Genomic DNA, 21998 nt, shown 5'->3' on the forward strand with positions numbered 1-21998 from the left:
AAGATTTATGGGTTGGCACTAATAAAAGAAAAAGGAGTATTTGTCAAATCTTTATAATGGCTGTAGGTTTGCTGATATCTTTACCTCTTACAGCATCTAGAAGAGCTGCTGCCTCACAGCACTAATGGTCCACATTCAGTCCTGACCACAAGTGCTGCATGAGAGGAGCTTGAATGTTCTCCCTGTGATTGGTGGATTTCCTCTTGAGTCTGTGCTTTCTTAGTGATGGTTGTAGGATCTGACGGGAGAATAAAGTAGGATTAGTGTACTTGGGTGCTTAATGATCAAAGTGGACTCGAGGAGCTAAACTACATGTTTCGGTGCTGTATGCTTCAATGGCTCCAAGACACTCATTTCATGTATTCAGAAAGGCCTGTTACAGTAATCACTTCTACAAGCCATTGCATTAAGAAGGTGACTTCCCACCATCAAGGGGTAAGACATTTTGAGGGAATCTGGGGGGGGGGGGGGGGGTGTGTGTTACCCCAGAATATGGTGAGTACTTGGCATGCACTGCTGGAGGCAGATTTACTTGACAGGGTTAATATTGATGAGTGTCCATTGAATGCAATTGACAGCAATGACATAGTAAGCCATGGTGTACTACTCTATGACTATACTCTACTGCTTTAAATGGCCAACAAATGTTGCCCCACCTTCATCTTTCATATCGTAAATGGTTGAATCAGTCGTTAAATAGAACTTCAGGAGAATTTTAATTTTATGCAATGCACTGCCGTGTAAAAGTATTTGTTTTGAAAATTAGATACAGAATAATCAATTGTATTTTTAAGGCTCTCGTTTTTGACATCCATGTCTATCTTGAAGTGTAATTTTTTAATTTCCCTAAATGTTTCAGCACTTAATCTTTGAGGTTTGATCTATTTTCACTTTATAGCTTTTTTTAACCATTATGTTTTACAGGCATTTATTTGTCTGATTTGACCTATATTGATTCTGCATACCCATCCACACACAGCATCATTGAGAGTGAACAAAGATCGAACCTAATGAACAATATTTTGAGAATAATTTCTGATCTTCAGCAGTCTTGTGATTATGGTGAGTTACATGAGCAAATTCTCCCATGAATTAATATTAATTCCACAATAAAATGTTTGATATTTTTCTCTTTGATGTATTGTTATTTTCAGATATCCCTTTGTTGCCTCATGTTCAGAAATACCTGTATTCAGTACGATACATTGAAGAACTTCAGAAATTTGTTGAGGATGCAAATTACAAGTAGGTTTTCATATTTCTAGCTTGATTCTCTTTTCAAAATGAGCTTTCCTAACTGTCATTTAATGTGTAGTAAAAGCCACTAATGATTAAATTATTTTTGAGCAAAATAAAAATTGAACACTAAAGCATGTTCCAACAAAAGTAGCAAGGATAACTGATCGTGAGAAAAAGAGATTGGCAGAACAGTTAAACGAGTACTTTGGTTCTGTCTTCACTAAGGAAGACACAAACAATCTCCCGGATATACTAGGAGACCGAGGATCTAGTGGGAGGGAGGAAATTAAGGGAATCCCCACTAGTCAGAAAATGGTGTTAGGTATTCCTACACCTATTTTCTATGTTTCTGTGAATGGGTATATACTGAAAGATGTTTATTGTACTACCATTGTCAAGCTCCATAAGTTTATGAAAATGTTGCTGTTTAATTTTGTCACCCTTGTTTTGAAAGCATCAGAGTATCTAAATGTAGATACAGGGAACTACAGATGTTGGCTTATAAAACAAAGACACAATGGGTCAGGTCAAATCTCTGAAGAACATGGATAGGTTACTTTTTGGGTCGAACTCTTCTTCAGAATGATGCCTGGATTAGGGGGTATTAGCTGCAGGGAGAGGTTGGATAGACTTGGATTGTTTTCTCTGGAACACCAGAGTTTTTGGGGAGACCTGAGAAAAGAATGTAAAATTATGAGAGGCGTAGTAGATGGTCAGAGCCTTTTCGGTCCATCATCTTTAACAGTCCTGTATCTCTGGGAAACAAGGATCAGAAATGTTTCAGGTAGGGACCCTCCTCCCTCGAGATGCTGCATTCTCTAGAGATGCTGCATGACCTGCTGAGTTACTCCAGCACTTTGTGCCTTTTTTACACTATCTTATTAGTTGCTTTTCCTCATTTCAAAATTGTGGAAAATAAGGTGTCAGTTGTGGTCTGTAACAGAATCAGAGTCTAATTGATTAATTAGATTGACACACATTTTGAACTGTGGTAAATGTTGTGTTTTGGATGAGAAGTTAAACCAAAGCCTCAGCTGCTTTTAGTAATTCATAAGTAAGTCCCTACTGAATTTCAAAAAAATTGACTATGTTGTGGATAGATCGGACAAGATTTCAGTAAAATAATATTTAGTTGTATTAATTGCAGTTATTCACCAATGGTATTTGCCATATTTGTTTCTAGCTGAGCTGCTTCAGCTGCACAATACTTTAATACAGTTTTTTAAAGATATAAATAAATCCACTAAATTATTTCTATAGTGTATTTTTTACCTTGTATTTTTTTTCAGTCTGAACATCTGTTTGTGTACTACAGTTCATTGCTCTGATCAGGGATATAGCTGGTTTGGTTTGAGAATTCTAGTGTGGAAACATCAGGTAAAATGTTCAGTAAAGCACTATGTGATTGGCTAGAGTGAATATAATTTTATCAGTGGAAATTGTGTCATTTAAATGTGTTAGAGTTCTCTGAAGATGTAACTTGCAGTATAGAAAAAGGAAATGTAATATATTCAGAATTCCATTCATTATGGTGGGCTTCAATTTATTCAAACCACTTGGACTTATGGTCCTTAATGCTAGCCCAAATGCTCCTTCTCCATATTGTGTAGTCATTGGTCAGAAACTTGGCAGAGTCAGTGGGGATGTTGCACTATTTCAGGGATACATCATGGAAATGTTTCCACAGATGCTGCTTGAACTTCTGATTTCCCAGTTACATGAATATATGCCTAGTATTGCTCTTATGAAGCTAGGATGTGAGTGTATGGCCGAAATCAGGATTGGGCGCATCGGTAGTTGTGCAGATGACTCTGCTCTTTGTCACTTCAATTGTAGCCACAAGGTACCAGTTACCATGGATGGTGAGAAAACCCAAGCTTGTCAAAATCTGGAGACACAAGAAACTTTATATGCTGGAAATCCGGAGCAATAATCAGCTGGAGGTCCCCTCAGAGGGTCAAGCAGCATCTGTAGAGGATATGGACAGTGAACATTTCGGGTCAGGACCCTTCATCGGGACTGAAAGGAAGGAGGGGGCTGGGGCAAGAACTGGCAGGTGATAGGTTGATCGGCAGATGGTGTCAAGTGGGCGAAGGAAAGGTTGGGAGGTGATAGTTTGAGGCAACAAAGGCATGCAGATTATGGAATCTGAAAGGGAAGGAACATGAAACATAGAACCAAATAAATTAGGTAATTTGGATAGATGAGTAGGGACAGGGGTGACTTGGGCTCTCTCCAAAAAAAATTGAACATGTATGTATAGTATTGGCTCATTATTGTTACATGCACCAACATACAGTGAAAACTTTGTTTGCTTGCCATTCAGTCAATATCATACGAAAAATTAATAGAATCAAGCCATACACAAATACAACAGGTAGTCCAAAGAGAACAATAACGAGAGTGTTGAAGTTACAGCTACAGAGTAAATGGAATAAAAAAATAGTGCAAGGTCACAATGAGATGGGTCGGGAGATCGGTACCACATCCTTCCCTGATGAGAGGCCCATTCAGTGGTCTGATAACAGCAGAGAATAAAGCCTACTTGATCTCCCGGTTACTAATCATTTTAACCCTCCTGTCCCATTCCCACACTGACCTTTGTGTCCTGTGCTGTCTCCATTTCCAGAGTGAAGCCACACGCAAACCAGAGGAACAGCAGCTCATAATCCATTTGGATAATTTACAACCCAACTTTATGCACATTGACTAAAAATTTAGTAACTTCTAGGGGTAGCATGGTGGTTCAGCAGTAGAGTTACTGCCTTACAGCGCCAGAGACCCTGGTTAAATCCTGATGACGAGTGCTATCTTTACAGAGTTTGCACGTTCTCCCCGTGGCTGCGTGGGTTTTCTCCAGCAGCTCCGGATTCCTCCTACAGTCTAAAGATAGGCACGTAATAATTATAAATTATACCACCAAGGGCGTGGTACGATTGACAGCCCCGCCACAGTCTGTTTGTTTTTTCGTCTTTTTTTATATTTTTAGCGTGTTATAAGTTTTGTTTTATGTGGGGGGATGGAGATGGGGAGGGGTCGGGGAAAACTTTTTTTCCAGTTTCTTACCTTGCCGGAGATGCGATTGATTTTTGGATCGCATTCTCCGGTCGCTCTGCGGCCTACCATCGATGGAGCTGGAGGCCTCCTCGAACTGACCTTGGGTCCCACCGTGGGGCATGGACTTACATCGGAGTCGATCCCTTGCCTGGGATTGCTCCAACTGTGGCTTGCGGACTTTACATCGGGAGCTTGCAGTCTCGGGAGAGGCCGTCGATGTCGGGAGCTCCAATGTCGCGGTAGGTTCGACCCGCCCCGATGCGACGTTCGATCGTCCGATGCGGGGGAGCTGACATGCCCCCGATGCAGGAGCAGATCGCCTCGACGAGGAGGGCCCGCCGCCGGCTACGGGAGTCAAGATCATCCCGTCAACGGAGGGCTCGAGGCCCTCAACCGCGGGGAAATAAAAGGAAGAGATTTAACTTTTTTTCGCTTTCCATCACAGAGAGGAATGTGGAGGAGTCTCTGTGATGGATGTTTATGTTAAAATGTGTTTTGTGAGTTCCGTTGCTTTTTATTTGTATGACTGACTTGGCAAATTAAATTCCTCGCATGTTGCAAAACAAACTTGGCTAATAAATATTATTGTGATTGATTGTGATATTTTCTTTAAATGTGGAAGGAGGCCGTTCGGCCCATCAGGTCTCTGCTGGTTCTCAGTGCATTCCTTTCAGTCCCATTCTACTCCCCAACTTAATTTCCAGTAACCTGTTCTCTTTCGCATGCCCTTCAACTACCCCCTAACTCTCCTGTCACTCAGCCATACTAGGGATTTACAGTGCCATTTAAACTATCAACCAGTAAGCTCACACAAACAGCAATGTGAAACGGATTCGTTATTTTTCGTAAACGATTTTCATTTGAGGGATAAATGCTGGGCAAGACCTCGGTTAACTATCCTACTTATTCTTGAAATAGAGCCATGGGTTTTTAAATTTCCCTGGAGGCCCTTAGGTTAACATCTCATCCAAAAGGCAGCATATTTCACAGTGCAGACAGACAGACAGACTCATTATTGCATTTGGAGTATCAGGCTAGTTTTTTGTGTTTGGTCTCTGATTAATACATTCTGATGTAGATATAATGATACTAACTGAACCACAGCTGACTCCATCGGCATCAGGTAAATGTGCTATTATTTATAATTATGAAGAAATAACAAAAGTACTGTAAAACTGCTGAATGATGCGTTGCATTCTGACCAAGTATCGTTAGTCATTTTTATGTTATTCATTTAAGGGATGTGGGCTTTACACGTTGAGCCAACATGTCCTTGTGAAGATGATGGTGAGATGTAGTTCTTGAGGTGTGATAATACCAACAATACTATTCGGAAGGGAGTTCCAGGATCTGAATGCAATCTGGAGGCGAAGTAACAGTTATTAAGTAACACCACGTCAGGATGGTGTGTAGCTTGGAGGGCAACATCTAGGTATTCCCATGCTTTTGGTGCCCTTGTTCGACTCTAAATTATGGTATAAATTATGGGTTTGGAAGGTGCTAACTAAAGAGTAGATAGTTCTCCCAATTTTGTCACACAATTTATTAATACATTATAAGTAAATGCAACATCTTCATACCTTTGCTTTAAGTTTCTTCCCACAATATTACTCATCACACCTTTCTCCAACAGATTGTCGTTAAGAATTGAGCCTGGTACCAGTACACCGCAATCCACTGCCTCAAGAGAAGATCTTGCAGGTAAATGAATTGGTGTCCTTGGCCACGATAATGTTCCTGGTTTCCTGTGATGCTGCTATATTCTATACTGTGTGCAAGTATATAATTATTTTTGAAACTGTGCTGTGAAGTTGCCTTTCATTTGCACTTATGCCACCTGCGGCTTTTTCAGCAGTCAGGGAAAACAGTTAATATATTAGCTCCTCTCAGCAACCAGAAGTGAGAACTATCTCTACACACAGGGAACCTGCCTTATTGAAGGTGTGGGTCTTGTAACATTTTATGTTTGATTGTTATTTGTAAGACTATATATAGAATTTTTATATTCTTGATGATGAGATATCTTTTCAGATCCAAGTATGATTAGTTCTTAGAAATGCAGAAGTTGATATTAAAGTTACGCTTATGTTTGTGCAAATGCAATGGGAAATATTACATTTAATTGCCCGTTTTCTTTGAATGGGCAGTTATTCTACCGCAAAATTTGTGGCTAATTTTTTAATATATCTTTATTATAATAAAAGTCTCGTCTTATTTGGCTGCCTGTCTTTCTGTGAGATCAAGGAACTACGCCAAAACAGTACACAATAGCGCGAACATTTTTGCACAATCTTACTCAACTTTTTCCCGTCGTCGTTAGTATCAAGTTTCTTCACATTTGATGTTATATTTCACAAATTATTGATATTTAAAGTTTTAAAAAAAAGCTAACTTTGCAAATAATAACTGCCTGTGAGAGTGAGACTTTTCTAGCAGTTTTCAAAGATGATGTCACAATGGCATCTCACTGTTGTTCAATCACAATGGGATCTCATTTACACCTGACGTTTCCGAAAACTGAAAACGACATCACAATAAAGGTTCAGAGGTTATTTTATTGGTCACATACACCTAGGTGTAGTGAAATGCTTCTTGCCAATGCAACACATAAAGAAAGAATACAGACATAACAATAATAAATAAATTTAAACATAAAAACATCCCCCACAATGGCTCCCATTATGAGGGAAGGCACAGTGTCCAGTCCCCATCCCATGTCCACCCATAGTCGGGCCTATTGAGGCCTCCACAGTTGCCTTTAAGGAGGCCCGATGTTCCAGGCCGTTCTCGCCGGATGATTGTACTCCGGCGTCGGGAGAATCCTCTCAGCGGCATGGGACACCTGGAACCCGGAGACCCCGGCTTCCGAAGCCAACAAGGCCGCACCGGTTGGAGCTCCACTACTGGCGATGTCATTGAGAGATCCCAGACTCCCGAAGTTTAAGTTCAGCGCCGCCGCCCGCAGCTGGCCGCTCCACAGTCTTGCAGCTCCGTGATGTTTTTATCGGCGGTCTCAGCATACCGGAGTTCCAACACGGCGACCCGGGCAAAGCATCGCCCGCTCCGCAATAGCGCTCCTCAGTGCTGTACCGCCGCGAAGCCGAGGTACTAGCGGTCTCCTCGGAGGAAACGCCGCTCTCAGCATACCAGAAAAGCTGCATAAAGGTAGTTAAAAAAAAACATTTCTTCTTAAAAGAGAGTGAAAAACGAACTCCCATCCCCCGGCGCTCCATCACATGATCTTGCTGCAGTTGAATTGAGAGTGCGGAAAGGGGGAGAGGTGCGAAAGGGAGAGAGAGAGTAACTGAGGGTAGGGAAAAGGAGAGGGAGAGGTGACAGAGCCAATGGGATCAGCAGCTTCAAGGGGTGTAAGGAGAGAGTGAGATTTTATGCCCCACGTGCGAAGGATTGATTGACTCCAGGAAGCGCCGATGCCGACGCCGACTCAAAGGTCGAATCCTTTAATTGACTCCGGGAAGTGCTGACTGCCCCCCTCTGTGAGGCCCCCCTCGATCTCAAGGCCCAAAGCTTAAGCTTGTGAAGCTTATACGTAAATCCAGCCCTGACTGAGTGGGACCCGTTGGGGGGAGGGGGGTGTGGGGGGGAGGGAGGGGCGGTGTGTTGGGGGGGGGGGGGGGTGTGGGGGGGGAGAGCTCGGAGGAAATGCGGAGGTTGTTTGCGGTATCAGGGGGGTGGGGCAGGAGCCGTCGAAGGTGGCCAGAGGGGAAGTGGGTGGGGGGGGTTGTGGGAGGTATCACGGGGGAGGGGAGCGGACTCACAGCGGTCGCTGGTTGCTGGTCGTTCTCCGTCGAGATTAGATTCTCCGCTTTCCGTTTGGCGACATTTCCCATGCAGGGCCGGGCCATTTCTGGTCCCTCCGAAAATTTTGTCCGGTTGGAAACCTTTGCCGGCCATCCACCGCTCCAGTCCCTTCCCCTCTGGACCGTCCCGCGGAGTGACAGCAGAAAAGACCAATCCACACGGCGCTGAATGGCAGAAAAGGAGATCGAGTGCGTGGTTTTTAACATTTTTAAACCTCGCTAAAATTTACATTAGACCACCGAAACTTGGTGCAATCGCAGTGCAGGAGAACGGTGAGTAAGCAGGCGAAAAATCATAGCGCTATCGTCTAACATTTTTGCGCAAATAGAATGACCGTGCAACCGGAAGATAACAAGATCAGAGCTTTAATTATGTACTAGACCAAGTGCAGAGGGGGGGCAGCATGCAACGTCACACAAACTAACTACCCCCCCCCGCACACGCTAACTACCCCCTTGATATATTGCTCCTTTTACCCCATAACGGGCCCTATCTACTGACGTATAGCCCCCAACTCGCAGGCGCTTCTAGAGAGGGGGGGGGGGTGTAGAGAGTGGGGCAGAGAGAAAAGGGGCAGAGACAGAGAGAGGGGCAAGTGACAGAGGGAGAGGGGGGGGAGGGGAGGAGGTGAGGGAGGGTGGGAAGTGAGTAGGAGAGATGGAGGCAAGGGAGGGGGAGAGGTGGGAGGAAGGGAGGGGGAGGGGAAGAGGGGGGGAGAGAGGGGGGAAAGGAGTGTGTGAGAGAGAAGGGGGTAGGGGTGGGAGATGAGGGGGGCTGTGGGGGAGGAGGAGAGGGGGGGAGAGTGAGTGGGGTGAAGGGGGAGAGGAAGGGGGGGTAGGAGGGAGTAGGGGAGGGGAGGAGGGAGGAGGATGGGGAGTGGATGGGGGAGAGGGAGGGAGAGGAAGAGGGCGGACCTGAACTCAGAGAGCGTGCGGCTCGGACAGGGCCTACAGCGAACGGGCAACGAGCCTCAGCAGCTCTCGCGTTACGATTCCCCGTGTTCTTGCGATCAAAGGAAGAATTGAGCCATTCAGAATGCAGAAGCAAGCCGGTGGCTTCCGGTGACCGGCTGTAACCTGCTGTGACCTCTGGTGACCTCCCGATCTGCAGAGCATTTTGAGAAGGGGAGGGGTGGGTTGGAGCGGGCGGGCGTGGGAGTCCAGCTGCGGGATGCGTGGCGCGAGTGTACTTGGGCTAGGCGCAGGGCTTTCGTCAACAGCGGCGGGGGGACGGGGCCTGGAGGCAGGTGGGCCTCGATTGGTGGGAATGTGAGCATTGTGACGTCAGCAGCTCAAGCGGCGATTATATTTTTCAAAAAGTGAGTTTTGGGATCAATTTTATTCAAAATCTTGGGAAATAATTGATCAAGGAGTGGATTTCTGAACTCATAAGAAATCCCTACCGAAATTGTTAAAATCTTTGCGTTTTTCGTCTGGTTTTCGAGGAGATACGTTGCAAAGGCAAAATGCCGTACACCACACACACACACACACACACACACAGAGTTTTAAAAGTATACTAGACCACGTGCAGATCCGTTGGGTCTGTTCAACCAACGTGCGGTTGTGGGGAAGGGGGCAGCATGCGGCGTCACACACACTAACTACCCCCCCCCCCCCCCCCCCCGCCCACACGCTAACTATCCCCTTGATATTATATGAATATTATTAATTTGCTCCATTTACCCCATAACGGCCCTATCTACTGACGCATAGCCCTCAACTCGCAGGCGCTTCTAGATGGGGGGAGGGGGAGGGGGTAGAGAGTGAGGGCAGAATGAAAAGGGGCAGAGAAAGAGAGAGGGGGCTCTGAGAGGGGGGCGGAGGGGAGGAGAGGGAGGGTGGGAAGGGAGGGGGAGAGATGGGGGGAAGGGAGGGGGAGAGGTGGGGAAGGGAGGGGGAGAGGTGGGGGAGAAGTGAGGGGGAGAGGTGGGGGGAAGGGAGGGGGAGAGGTGGGGGGGAGGGGGGAGAGGAGGGGGAGGGGTGAGAGGGGGGTATGGATGGGAGGAGCCATGGGATGAAGGGGGGAGAGGGGGGGTTATTACCGAATGAACTCGCTGTGGAATGAATCCATTAACGGAGCCACTCTGCTGCTGGATTCTAAGTTGTCTCTGCCTTCCCTCTGGAAGTCTCCTCATCCCCATCAGATGCCGAGTTCCCAGAGCCCTGGTTAAACGTGGGGGCCGCTCATGGTTATGTCTATGAAAGCGGCCCCATCAGCGAGACTGTGAGCAGCAGCAGGGTTCACTATAGGAAGGACCATTACGCCAATTGTAGCGGTTCTGGCAACAGCCAGCGTTCTGCTCTCTGGGGGGGGGAGAGGGCTAGTAGGGGTGAAGGGGGGTGAAGGGGGGGGGGAGAGGAAGAAGAGGATGGGGGAGAGAAGTGAAGTGGGGGGGGGGATTGGAGTGAGCGGGCAGGCAGGCGTGCTGGAGTCCAGCAGGTGGGCCTGGATTGGTCGGCATGTGGGCATTGTGACGGTTAAGTTTGTGAAAGCGGCCCCATCAGAGACTGTGAGCAGTAGCAGGGTTCACTATACGAAGGACCATTGCGCCTATTGTAGCGGTTCTGGCAACAGCCGGCGTTCTGCTCTGTCTGGGGGGAGAGGGCGAGTGAGGGTGAAGGGGAGGAGAGGAAGGGGAGAGGGCGAGGATGGGGGAGAGAGGTGAAGTGAGGGGGGGGGGGGGGGTGGTTGAGGAAATCTGGGGAAATAATTGACCAATTAGTGGATGTGCGAATGTAAAAGTAAAATCGCTAGCAAAATGGTAAAAATGTCGGCGGTTTTGCGTCTGGTTTTCGCGGAGTAACGAATCAAATGCAAAACGCCGTACACCCACACACACACAGAGTGTTAAAAGTATATAGATAGATAGATACCTTTGACTACGTCTTAGTTTCAAATTGAGAGTCGCATGGCCTCTTGCAGCAAACCAACTAACCAGGTGCAGTTTAGGTGCTATGACCAATTCTCTTCTGACACAAAAAGCTGGAGTAACTCAGTGGGACAGGCAGCATCTCTGGAGAGGAGGAATGGGTGGCGTTTCGGGTCGAGACCCTCCTTCAGAATGGCCTTCTACCCTCTCTAGATCTTCTACCTCTCTTTGACCAATACTCCTTGCAGATGACACTGAAGTGGATGGCATTGTATATTGCAAAGATGGTTATCAAAGGTTGCAGCAGGATCTCGATCAGCTGGGTAAGTGGGCAGAGGAATGGTTCATGGAGTTTAATGCAGATAAACATATGATATGCATTTTTGGAAGTCTAACCATCGCAGAACCTTAGCAAATTTGAGCACATTGGCCTTCTTTGGTTTAGAAGTTGGGATATTATGTTACAGCTGTACAAGGCACTGGTGAGGCAACTGTTGGAGTATTGTGTTCAATTTTGGTCACCCTGTTATAGGAAATAAGTTGTTACGCTGGAAAGAATGCAGAGAAAATATATGAGGATGTTGCCAGGACTTGAGGGCCTGAGCTATAGGGAGAGATTTGGTGTTAAAAAGATCAGTCTGAAGAAGAGACTCAGCCTGAAACGTCACCCATTCCTTCTCTCCAGAGTTTGTGACTCTAAATGGTACATTTGATTTTAATCTTAATTCATGCAATTTCCCCATTTTCTATTTTATTTTTCAAATGCTTATTGTAAAAATATATTGTAAAAAGATATATTTACCAACAATTAATTCAATTTTCAATTATATTTTTATGATTGCCCTTATCTCTGTTGTGTAAAATGTTCTATTCTTTCTAAGTTTTTCTTCGTCCATTACTGTTAATATTTACAAAGACTTTGTTAGAACTGAACAGTACGGCACAGAATCAGGCTCTTCTGAACATAATGAAAAATTAAACCAATAACCTCTGCGTGCAAGTGGACAATATCTTTCCATCCATGCATATTCATGTGCCTATTCTTTAAAAATTCTTTAAAACTATTTTTCGTATCTGCTTTCACCATCTAGCAGCGTATTCCAGGTACACATCGCTCTATTTTTTATAAAGAACTAGACTAAGTGGGACTCGTCGTGTTCCAGTCACACGGGAGGCCTGGTCCCCCAACGCAACCCATTCCCCAATGCAATGTTCCAGCACTCACCTGTTCACCCAACACAACGGCAGGAGCGTTCTGTAGCCGAGGGGAGGGGGACGGCTTCAGGCGGGGCCTGTTGGGGGCTCCTGGGGGAGGAGGGGGTGGAGGGGGGGATGTGTGGGGAAGGGGGGGGGGGGGTGTTGTGGGGGGTAGGGGGTTTTGTGGGAGGAGGGGAAGTTTGGGGGAGGGGGTTGTGGGGGGGGGGGGTGGGGGAGGGAGGTGTGTGGGGAAGGGGGGGTGTGTGGGGGAGGGGTGTATGTGGGGGAAGGGGGTGTGGGAGGGAGGGGGTTTGTGTGGGGGAGGGGGAGGGGGTGTGTGTGGGAGGGGGTGTGTGTGTGTGGGAGAGGGGAGGGGGTGTGGGTGCTGGGGGGAGTGGGTGCGGGGGGGGAGTGTGGGGGGGGGGAGGGGGGGGGGGTGGGAGTGGAGGGGGGGTGAGGAGACAAGGTGAGAGTTTTAGTAATAGTATAGACTTGCCCTGCACATCTCTTTTAAACTTTCATCCACTGACCTTAAAGTTGTGCCCTCTAATCTAGACATTTTCACTATGAGAAAAAGATTTTCACTCTCCCCTATCTATGCCTTCCATAATTTTGAAAACTTCTATCACGTCTTCCTTCAAACTACGATTCTCCAAGGATGGATATACATCGTAATGATAAACAATAAATACAATATCAAAGCAGCAGAATGGTGCAATGATTGTAGTGCAACCTGAAGTCGTGCAGTGACAACACTGAAGTGCAACAACAATAACTGAATAAGATAGATTTGCATGGGAGTATTTCCAATTGCTTCTCATTTTTCACCATTCTGTATGCTATAACACCCTTCCTATAAAGGGATACACATAACTAGACAGTTGTGTAACTTAACATTTTTTTTAATTGCAGGACCAGATATAGCACCATCTCCACAGAGCAGCCGGCGAAGCATGGCAGCTGAGGCAGCTGTAATGAATCCACCGCCAACTCCTCCTTCTTCTAGGCACCTGCTTCCACATGGACACAGGAAGTCCCATAGTCTTGGATACAAGTCAGTAATTTGTTCATCTATTATTACTTTTGGATCAACCGTTTATTTTTCAGAGAGGTGGTAGAAAATGCAATATTTTTCTATTTACCAGAAGCTATGGGGGGGGGGGGGGGGGGGAGACATTTTAGGTAGATTATCTTATGTCATATATTTCACTTTGTTTCTGATTGATTTCCCAACTCTGAGGCGCCTTTGCTTTTTTTAAGTAGTTTTCGGCCTTCAGAAGTAAATAGAGATAATTGTTCTATTCCTTGGTGTTAAAAATATATTGCATCATGGAACATTATTTTATTGTTGGGTGTTACTCTAAAAGCTCCAGAGTGATGGTGTTTGTTCATCACCCAGGTGATGCGAGAGAGCCAGGTGTATTGTTCCTGTAATCTTTGAAGACCCAAGGCAGATTATAACGTCTTTTGGCCTGATTATCTTTTCGCCATGTCTGTACTATTAATTTCCAATCAGCCTACTTTACCTCTGATTTATGCAGATTATGCAAAGGACATGAAAGCAGTAAACTTGCATCACTTGGGAAATTTCAGTTCTTGAAAGTAGTTTTAAAATGCATCAATTACATTCAATTAGTTGGGAATAGTTAAGCAGAGTGAAAGAAAAAGTAGATGAATAATAAGTTAGATAGAATACTTCCATCTGTATGAATTAATGCACCCACTATTCTGCAATAGGGCCATTAAGAATAGGAATAACTAACATGGCTCTTTATTTCTCTCATCGTCAGCCACCTTCTCCAAAGAAAGTCAGAGTCCGTCACATCTTATTCTCAGCAAAACTGTATTATTATTCCTGAGCATCCCATATGGTTCAACATGTTCCTAATCCTTTGGCTAACCAATCTGAGAGGTTGTTCAAATTTAACATCAGAACATCCTGTCCAGTATTTTTTTCCATTTCATCCAAAGAACTGTTCTCTTTTTCCGCCATATTATCATCGTTATCACCAATAAAATAATATAACATACTATCTCCAGACTTAGCTTCTTCATCTACACTTTTTGAACTCCACTATACATAATCTCCAACTCAAATAACTGAATTCATTTACCTGGACCAATACTAATTACCTAGACTTAAAATCATCAGTTATAATTACAGGCTTTCTAAAAGTAGGAACTACTTACGATAAAATAATCTTCCCTACAACATGAATATGCTCACGAATAATTGATTTAAATTCTGATAATTTTTATTGTCTCAGATGTTCCCATATATTGTTAATTGTAGCTAAAAATAATTTGCTAAAATCATTCAAACCATTGGTTGGAGTATAAATACTGATGGAGTCATGTATAATGATCATGAGCCAATAGATTAGAAATTGTGACATATTTATGGACTCCCAAATAATTTATTGACGTGCATGTTTATTTTTTATACATTGATCATAAAAATCAATTGAGATTATTAGAGACATTAAATTTCATCAGGGGGAAAAGTAAATAAAATCAATTTTGAATTTAAGCATGAATGTTAACAGGTGCAGTATATTTAGAATATAAATTACAAACATTTGTGTTCATGTTTTTTTCCCACAGTTTTATACACAAGATGAATACACCTGAGTTTAAAAGTGCTACATTTCCCAATGGAAGACCTCGGCACTTGCTGGATGATAGCGTAATGGAAAACTACACTCCTTCAAGAGTCCAGGCAGAAAGCTCCACCATTTCCAGTCCAGGCAGTTCATTACCATTGGAATATCACTAGGTGTGTGAATCCATCCCTGACCTTTAGTTTCAAGAAAGTTGGAATCAAAACTACAGTATATTTGATATATTTATGGCTTATAGGTCTATCTGGTTCACAAATGTCCTTACAAATATCAGTGTAAATTTCATCTCACCAATTGATGCCTCACTGTTCGACCATAAGCAAAATTATTGTAGTTGTTGCTGATATTGCTATCAGTAACTACTCGTCAATAAACAGATGACTGTTAAAAATCAAAAGAAATTGCTGATGCTGAAAATCTAAAATAAAATAGAAAATACTGCTAGAAAGTCCAAAGTAGAAATAGGGAAATCTAGATGTTGGTTTACAAAAAAAGACACTAAGTGCTGGAGTAACTCAGCAGATCAAGCAGCATCTCTGGAAAACATTAATAGGTGCTATTTTGGGTCAGAACCCTGTAGACTGATTGTGATTGTGAGTAAGGGGGCAGACGGGCTAGAAGAGAGGAGGTAGGATAAACCCTGGCAATTCATAAGTAGATACAGGTGAGGGTGGGGGGTTTGATGGGCAGATAGTTGGACAAAGGTCAGAATTGAAACGACAGAAGGTGGAACCAAAAGGATTGAAGAGTTGCGAATTGTGAAGCTTCAGGAAGTAATGTAGGTGGGAAAGGCAGGGGAAAGGTTTAGGTGGCGGAGAAATAGGGTGAAATGCGCGAGTCTAGGTGGGGCATGCAGGGGAGAGAGGCGAATGGTAGGGGCTTCAAGAAAGGGGGGAGTATAGGGGGGAGGTGCAGTACTTACCTGGTGAGAAATTGGAGAATTGAATTTTGGTCTCATATCAAAGGACATTAGGTAGAGGGAGTGCAGAGAAGGTTCACCAGACTGATTCCTGGGATGTCAGGACTGTCTTATGAAGAAAGACTGGATAGATTGGTTTAGGGACATTGATGAATCCTTCACATGTTGGACAGGCCTCCGATGTTGGGGAAGTCCCCAAGGGGTCAGTTAAGGGGGAAATCTTATAAAACCGCTCTCGCTCCCCCTCCCCTTTGATGGAGCAGTTAGATGTGGCCATAGAGGGTATGGAGAGAAGGCCTTTGGTCCCCATGATCATTTCACGGTGCAGGCTCGACCAGTGGCCTCTCCTGCACCTAATTTCCAATAGGGACAGATGAATTCTTCACGACAAGTTCCGCTCTCGCCTTTGATGGAGCGGATAGATTTGCCTGGTCCCACATTTCACCTCACCAGCCTCCACATCCAACACATCATTCTCCGACAATTCCGTCACCTCGTATGTGATCCCACCACCATTAACATCTTCCCATTCCTACCCCTTTCTGCCTTCCGTAGAGACCCCTCCCACCGTAACTCCTTGGTTCACTCATCCTTTCCCACACAAGCCACCCCCAGTACATTCCCCTGCAACCGTGGGAGATGTAACACCTGTCCCTTTACTCAATAGCTGACTGATGAAAGCCAATGTGTAAAGCCTTCTTGACCTATCTACCTGTGATGTCAGTTTCAAGGAACTATGTAGGTGCACTCCTAGATCACTGCTCGACAACACGCCAGGACCCTGCCATTCACTGTGTAAGTCCTGCCCTGGATTGATTTTCCAAAATTCAACTACTTGCACTTAACTGCTTTAAATTCCATTAATATTACCTCATCCCACTTGCCCACCTTCCAAACCTGTAACTTCTCTGATATTCAATAGACAATAGGTGCAGGAGTAGGCCATTCGGCCCTTCGAATCAGCACCGCCATTCAATGTGATCATGGCTGATCTTCCACAATCAGTACCCCGTTCCTGCCTTCTCGCCATATCCCCTGACTCCGCTACCTTTAAGTCTCCCTACCTGCTTCCACTACCTGCAACATCCGGCAACCACCTGCCACATCCGGGAACCGCACGGAAACCTTGGGTGGGGCGCAAAGTCTCCAGAGGTTTCCGTTCAGGTTTCCTAAATGGGACAGGGGCATTAGGATAGGAAAATCCTAAATGTTACAACCTTGTTCAGAAAGCTTGGTAACAACAAATCCAGCAATTAAAGATCAATCAGTATTGCCTCAGCCGGAAATTTCTAGAATCAATCAAAGGCAGAATTACTAATCACGTGAACAAGTGACTCTTGATTGCAGAAAGCCAGTGTGGATTTGTTATTGGCAAAATTAAACTAACATGAAGGGTTTTGGATGCAGTAGGTCGATGAATTAAATGCAGTTGATGTGAATTATATGGACTTCCTACTACAGGTGCACAACCTTTTATCTGAAGATCCAAATAACGAAAACCTCCGAATAGCGGACATTTTTTCGGTCCTTGAAGAAAGGTCCTTGAAAACGTTCACCGAGGGCGGCCCGCAGAGGTGACAGAGGAACCTCCGGTCGGTCCCCGAAGAAACAGGAACTAAATCCCCATTCATAAAAGAGAAGGTGAGGGTATATTGCGTGGGAGGGTTAATAATTGACAATATGCTGCTGCCTGCCCGCTGAGTTAAAAAGTTCCCACGGTAGACTCACGATACACAGTGTATCGTGAGTCTTGCGTGGGAATTTTTTAACTCAGCGGGCAGGGAGCAGCAGATTGTCGCTCCCTTCAGTTTCACCCCACCTACACCCCTCTGCTTCCCGGCCATGTGTGTGACCCCTTCCATCCCCTCTCCAGCTCCCCGCCCATTGCACCGGCGCGGGGGCTTTGCACTGTCTTCACGTCGGCGATGCCATCATACAATGCCAGTCACCGGAGACGTCAGGACCAACGGGACACCGACCCCCAGGCCCACTGCAAGCACGGAGATCCCAGAGACCCACAGCCAGCAGCAGCCCAGCCCCGTTCCAACTCCAGAGGAAAACTGCAAACTGGCCGGAGACGTCAGGACCACCAGAAGCCGCTCCCCGATGGGCCGCTACGGCGATAAGTGGCAGTTCGCCCCAGCCCGAGCTGTGCCCCCTCATCGGGACACCGACCCCCAGGCCCACTGCAAGCACGGAGATCCCAGATCAGCAACTCCAGCCCAGCCCCGCTCCAACTACAGAGGAACTCGCTCCCCGTATGAGCAGAAGCTGATGGTGTGCAAGGTACGTCTTGTTCTTGGGGTCGCGCAGCTCGGGCTGTGGGCGAACTGCCACTTGTCGCCGTAGTGGCCCATCGGGGAGCGGATGCCACTGGAGTTGGAGGGGGAGGGGGGTATTGTGCTGTTTGATCCCCTGCCCCAGGGAGACAGCTATCCACCGAGGGGCCCGGGAGGTGACAGGACTCCGTTCACCTGGAAGAAAGGAGGGCGGCCCGGGAGGGTATATCGCCTACCTGGAAGAAAACGGACATTTTTGTGAGGATGTCGTAGGCTGCCTACATTCACGTTTGGCGTAATTTATCAGGAGAGTGACAGCGGAATCTCCGGTCGGTCCTGGAAGAAAGGGGAACTAAATCCCCCTTGCTGCATAAAAGAGAAAAATGGAGGCCGCCTAAGGGCATGTGCCCGGGAGAGGTAAAAAATCGCCTACCCATCAGATAAAGATAGAAACCCTAATTTCATTTTTCTCAGGATTAGTCTGCACACTCGGAAATTAGCTCACGTTTTGCGGACTAAAAAAAAGCATGGCACGCCAAAGCTCAAAAATTATGGCGCCAAACGCACGTTGCCTCTGCTGCACAACGGATATAAGAGCATATAAGTTAACCCAAGTGTAGCAAATTTCAAACTTCAATCACTAGATCTAAACATCTATCATATAACCATATAACCATATAACAATTACAGCACGGAAACAGGCCATCTCGGCCCTACAAGTCCATGCCGAACAAAATTTTTTTCCCCTTAGTCTGCCTGCACTCGTACCATATCCATTCCCTTCTCATCATGATCCAATTTATTTTTAAATGCAATAAAACTTCCACTAAGTTCTGCGTAAAGAAGTTTGACCCTAAACGTCTAATTCTGAAGTCTGTCCTCAATATTCTCAAGGGAAAAGCTACATCAACTTCTATCCCTCTCAAAAAGACCTTATCAGGCCCCCCTTAACCTTTGCGCTCCATAAAGACCTCGTAACTTAGTTGTTGAACCCAGGCAACATTCTAGTAATCTCCTCTGTACCTCCTATTGATGACATTTCTATAATTTGACAAAATAACTCCAAAAACAATTTTAACATGTGAATCTCTGATTTATAAAGGCTACAGCTTTCAAAAGAGCCACCTTCAAGGAAACTATGCACGGTTATACCCAGATCCCTCTGTTCAACTGTATTCTTCAATTCCCTACCATTTACCATGTACGTCCTATTTTGATTTGTCCTGCCAAGGTGTAGCATCTCACATTTATCAGCATTAAACTCCATCTGCCATCTTTCAGCCAAATCCTCTTCTTAAAAATTATGAGAACTGAATGAAATTTTCAGTTATCGTAGATTGAACCACACCTTCTCCAGATCAAACATGACAAAAACAAAATCTAACACAGATCCCTGGATAGTCACCTGAACCCGATTAAACAGCCATCCACAATTACCCTCTGGCTTCTCCCATTCACCACTGTTGAATCCATCTTGTATTCCTGCATACCCATTTCTTAAAACCTTCCATGAGGAACCTTGTCAAAGGCCTACTAAAGTCCATCAAAACCCTCGTCAATTTCTAACCTTTCTTAAAAATAAATGATGATAATCGTAATTTTAACGTTTTAAATAGCCCAAGTGTCCAAATAATATTCATAAATAATTCACAATAAAACATGATTTTAAAATCTCATTTACATTAATTTATAGGCCAAATGGAAGGAATTTAGTGTTCAATTGCTGTAAATTAAAGTCCATTTTAAATCGGCTTTCTAGTGGGATCCTGTGAACGCGCTGGTTTATACGTTCACATTGCGCTGGATTTGTACCCTCAAATGCCCAGAAAAATACTGCGGGATATAAAGAGCCCAAAATGAGCTACTCGCTATAGAAAACTTTATATACAGGGTTCTTAAGAAGCCCCTTTTAATGTAAAAATAAGGTACATACCTTTAATTGTTTGCTTTATAAAACCCTGGGACTGCGAGAGGTCACGGGTTTAGAGAGTGATTTTTAAACTACTATAACTATTATACAAGGCCATAAAAACTAATAATACCTTTTGCGACGGGGTCTTTCAGCGATTTTTCGTTAATGATTTACTAGGCTGAACATTTTCGATTGCAACAGCCTAGTAAAAATCGCGTTTGAAACCCGCCCCCTCTAAACAGCGCCAAAATCGCGCACACGGGGTGGGGCAGATTCTCAGCCACGATTCAGGTAGGTTTTGTAACATACCTACATGTAGCCCCGCTAGGGTGACATGAGTGCGAGAGGTGATTCAATGCTGCGGTCACATTTACAAATTCAGGAATTCATTCAACACACTGCATTTCATACAGACATTTATTCTGCAAGAAAAAACTACATTGAAGACTCAAACTCGCGACCGAGGAACTGCCGGGATCAAGGCGCAAACTCGCGACCTTGCGGATATGAGCCGAGCACTATACCACTGAGCCAGCCATTAAAATCTACGCTAAAAAAATTCCATTCCGAAGGCCGACAAATTCCGAATTACGAAAAGTGTCTGGTCCTAAGGCTTTCGGATAAAAGGTTGTGCACCTGTACTCAACATCTTGTTAAATGCCATTTGGATGGTTATCAAAATTGAAATGATGCTAAATTATGATCTTACCTCTTCAACCTTGCTCTGTAGACTTGGATTGCAATTGTATAGCAAATATTCTACACTTTGGCCTCAATGTTTTTTGTACTTAATGATTTTAGTATTTTCAGTTAGACTCAATGACTTAAAATTCTAATGCCTGGCAGAATGTTTGCATGCCACATGATAGTGTTCTGTCAGAAAACTCAATATGTTATTATTATTGAAGTTTGCGTATGATGTACTAATGATGAATACACGTGACGTGACAAGTTGTATCCAGTGGCATACAGTGTACAATTGGACATCACTCTCAAGAAATTAATTTACATGTGCACGGTCTGTATAGGTCACTAATGTAGAAACAATCCTTGACAAATAAAATTGCTTAGAACATGGATATTTGGAGGGAACATACCTAAATAATTATGTGGAATGTGGTGCTTAGAACCATCTGCAATTGCACTTTTAGTTAAGTTCATATCCTGCTTTGCTCATTGCAAGTCTTGCTTAGAGACCCAATTGTTTTGGTGCCATTGTCACCACAACCAATTCCTTCACCAGTCCATTTTGACCTGAATCCTTTCTCGCCACCTGAGAGATGACCTGAACACAATCCTAAGCTTTTACTGTTTTCCCCTCACCTGTCCTATTCAAGTGAAATGTTAGCGTCTGTGAAATGAGACTTCCATCTGTCAAACGAGACTTCTTTTGAAGTCCAGATCCCAGATTTGAATCAACTAAATGCATTTTAGAAGAAAATAGTGCAGTTATACCTCGCTTAGCGGTAACCCGCATAGCGCTGCTTCACTCTAGCACTTTCATTTTGACGGGATATTTTTTCCCAGACCTGCAGCCCTTTCATAGTCTTACTACAAAGTTTCAGTCTGATTCGATTTTAAAGACAAGACAGGATTTAACATAAAACTTAAAGTATCTCCCTTTGAATAAATGAAGTAAATATTTCTCCTCTTCTGGCATATGAGTTACACGTTGTACAGTACGTTGGAAAATGTTTGAACTAATTTGCATTGTTTTTTCTCACTGAACTGGGTGGAAGTCTGGACCATGTAGGAGGAGGAACAGACCTATACTCTCATCGCCACACTGTCTGTACTCCACACTCAGTGAGAGTCGGCATCGGTCCAGGACCGAGTTTTCACCCTCTGTCTGCAAGCTGCTGGTGGCAGGAATCATGGTTAGGGCTTTGAGTTGTTGTGGGCCAGCGGGTGGACTCATGCCAGTGCTGTTCCCATCAGCGGGGGTGAAGCCAGCTCCAGCACCTCTTCCTGCAATGGTGTCAGCTGTAATAGCAGCGCATTTTGGAAAGCAGTGACAGGATCGGTCAAAGTCAGCATGGATTTATTAAGGGGAAATTATGCTTGAGGATGTAACAAGTAG

General features: G+C 44.7%; 1 protein-coding gene across 1 annotated transcript in view; it reads left to right on the forward strand.

Moving 5' to 3' along the window:
• The window catches only part of ralgps2 (Ral GEF with PH domain and SH3 binding motif 2), a 266842-nt gene that overhangs the window by 175195 nt on the left and 69649 nt on the right, over positions 1 to 21998 (forward strand). The window contains exons 10-15 of the mRNA XM_055641989.1: positions 925 to 1062; positions 1155 to 1245; positions 5930 to 5997; positions 13100 to 13241; positions 14792 to 14937; positions 21732 to 21740. Of these exons, the coding sequence (XP_055497964.1) occupies positions 925 to 1062; positions 1155 to 1245; positions 5930 to 5997; positions 13100 to 13241; positions 14792 to 14937; positions 21732 to 21740 (594 nt within the window). The remainder of the gene's footprint in view (positions 1 to 924; positions 1063 to 1154; positions 1246 to 5929; positions 5998 to 13099; positions 13242 to 14791; positions 14938 to 21731; positions 21741 to 21998) is intronic.

The sequence above is a fragment of the Leucoraja erinacea genome, chromosome 10, assembly GCF_028641065.1.
Source record: "Leucoraja erinacea ecotype New England chromosome 10, Leri_hhj_1, whole genome shotgun sequence".
NCBI lineage: Eukaryota > Metazoa > Chordata > Chondrichthyes > Rajiformes > Rajidae > Leucoraja > Leucoraja erinaceus.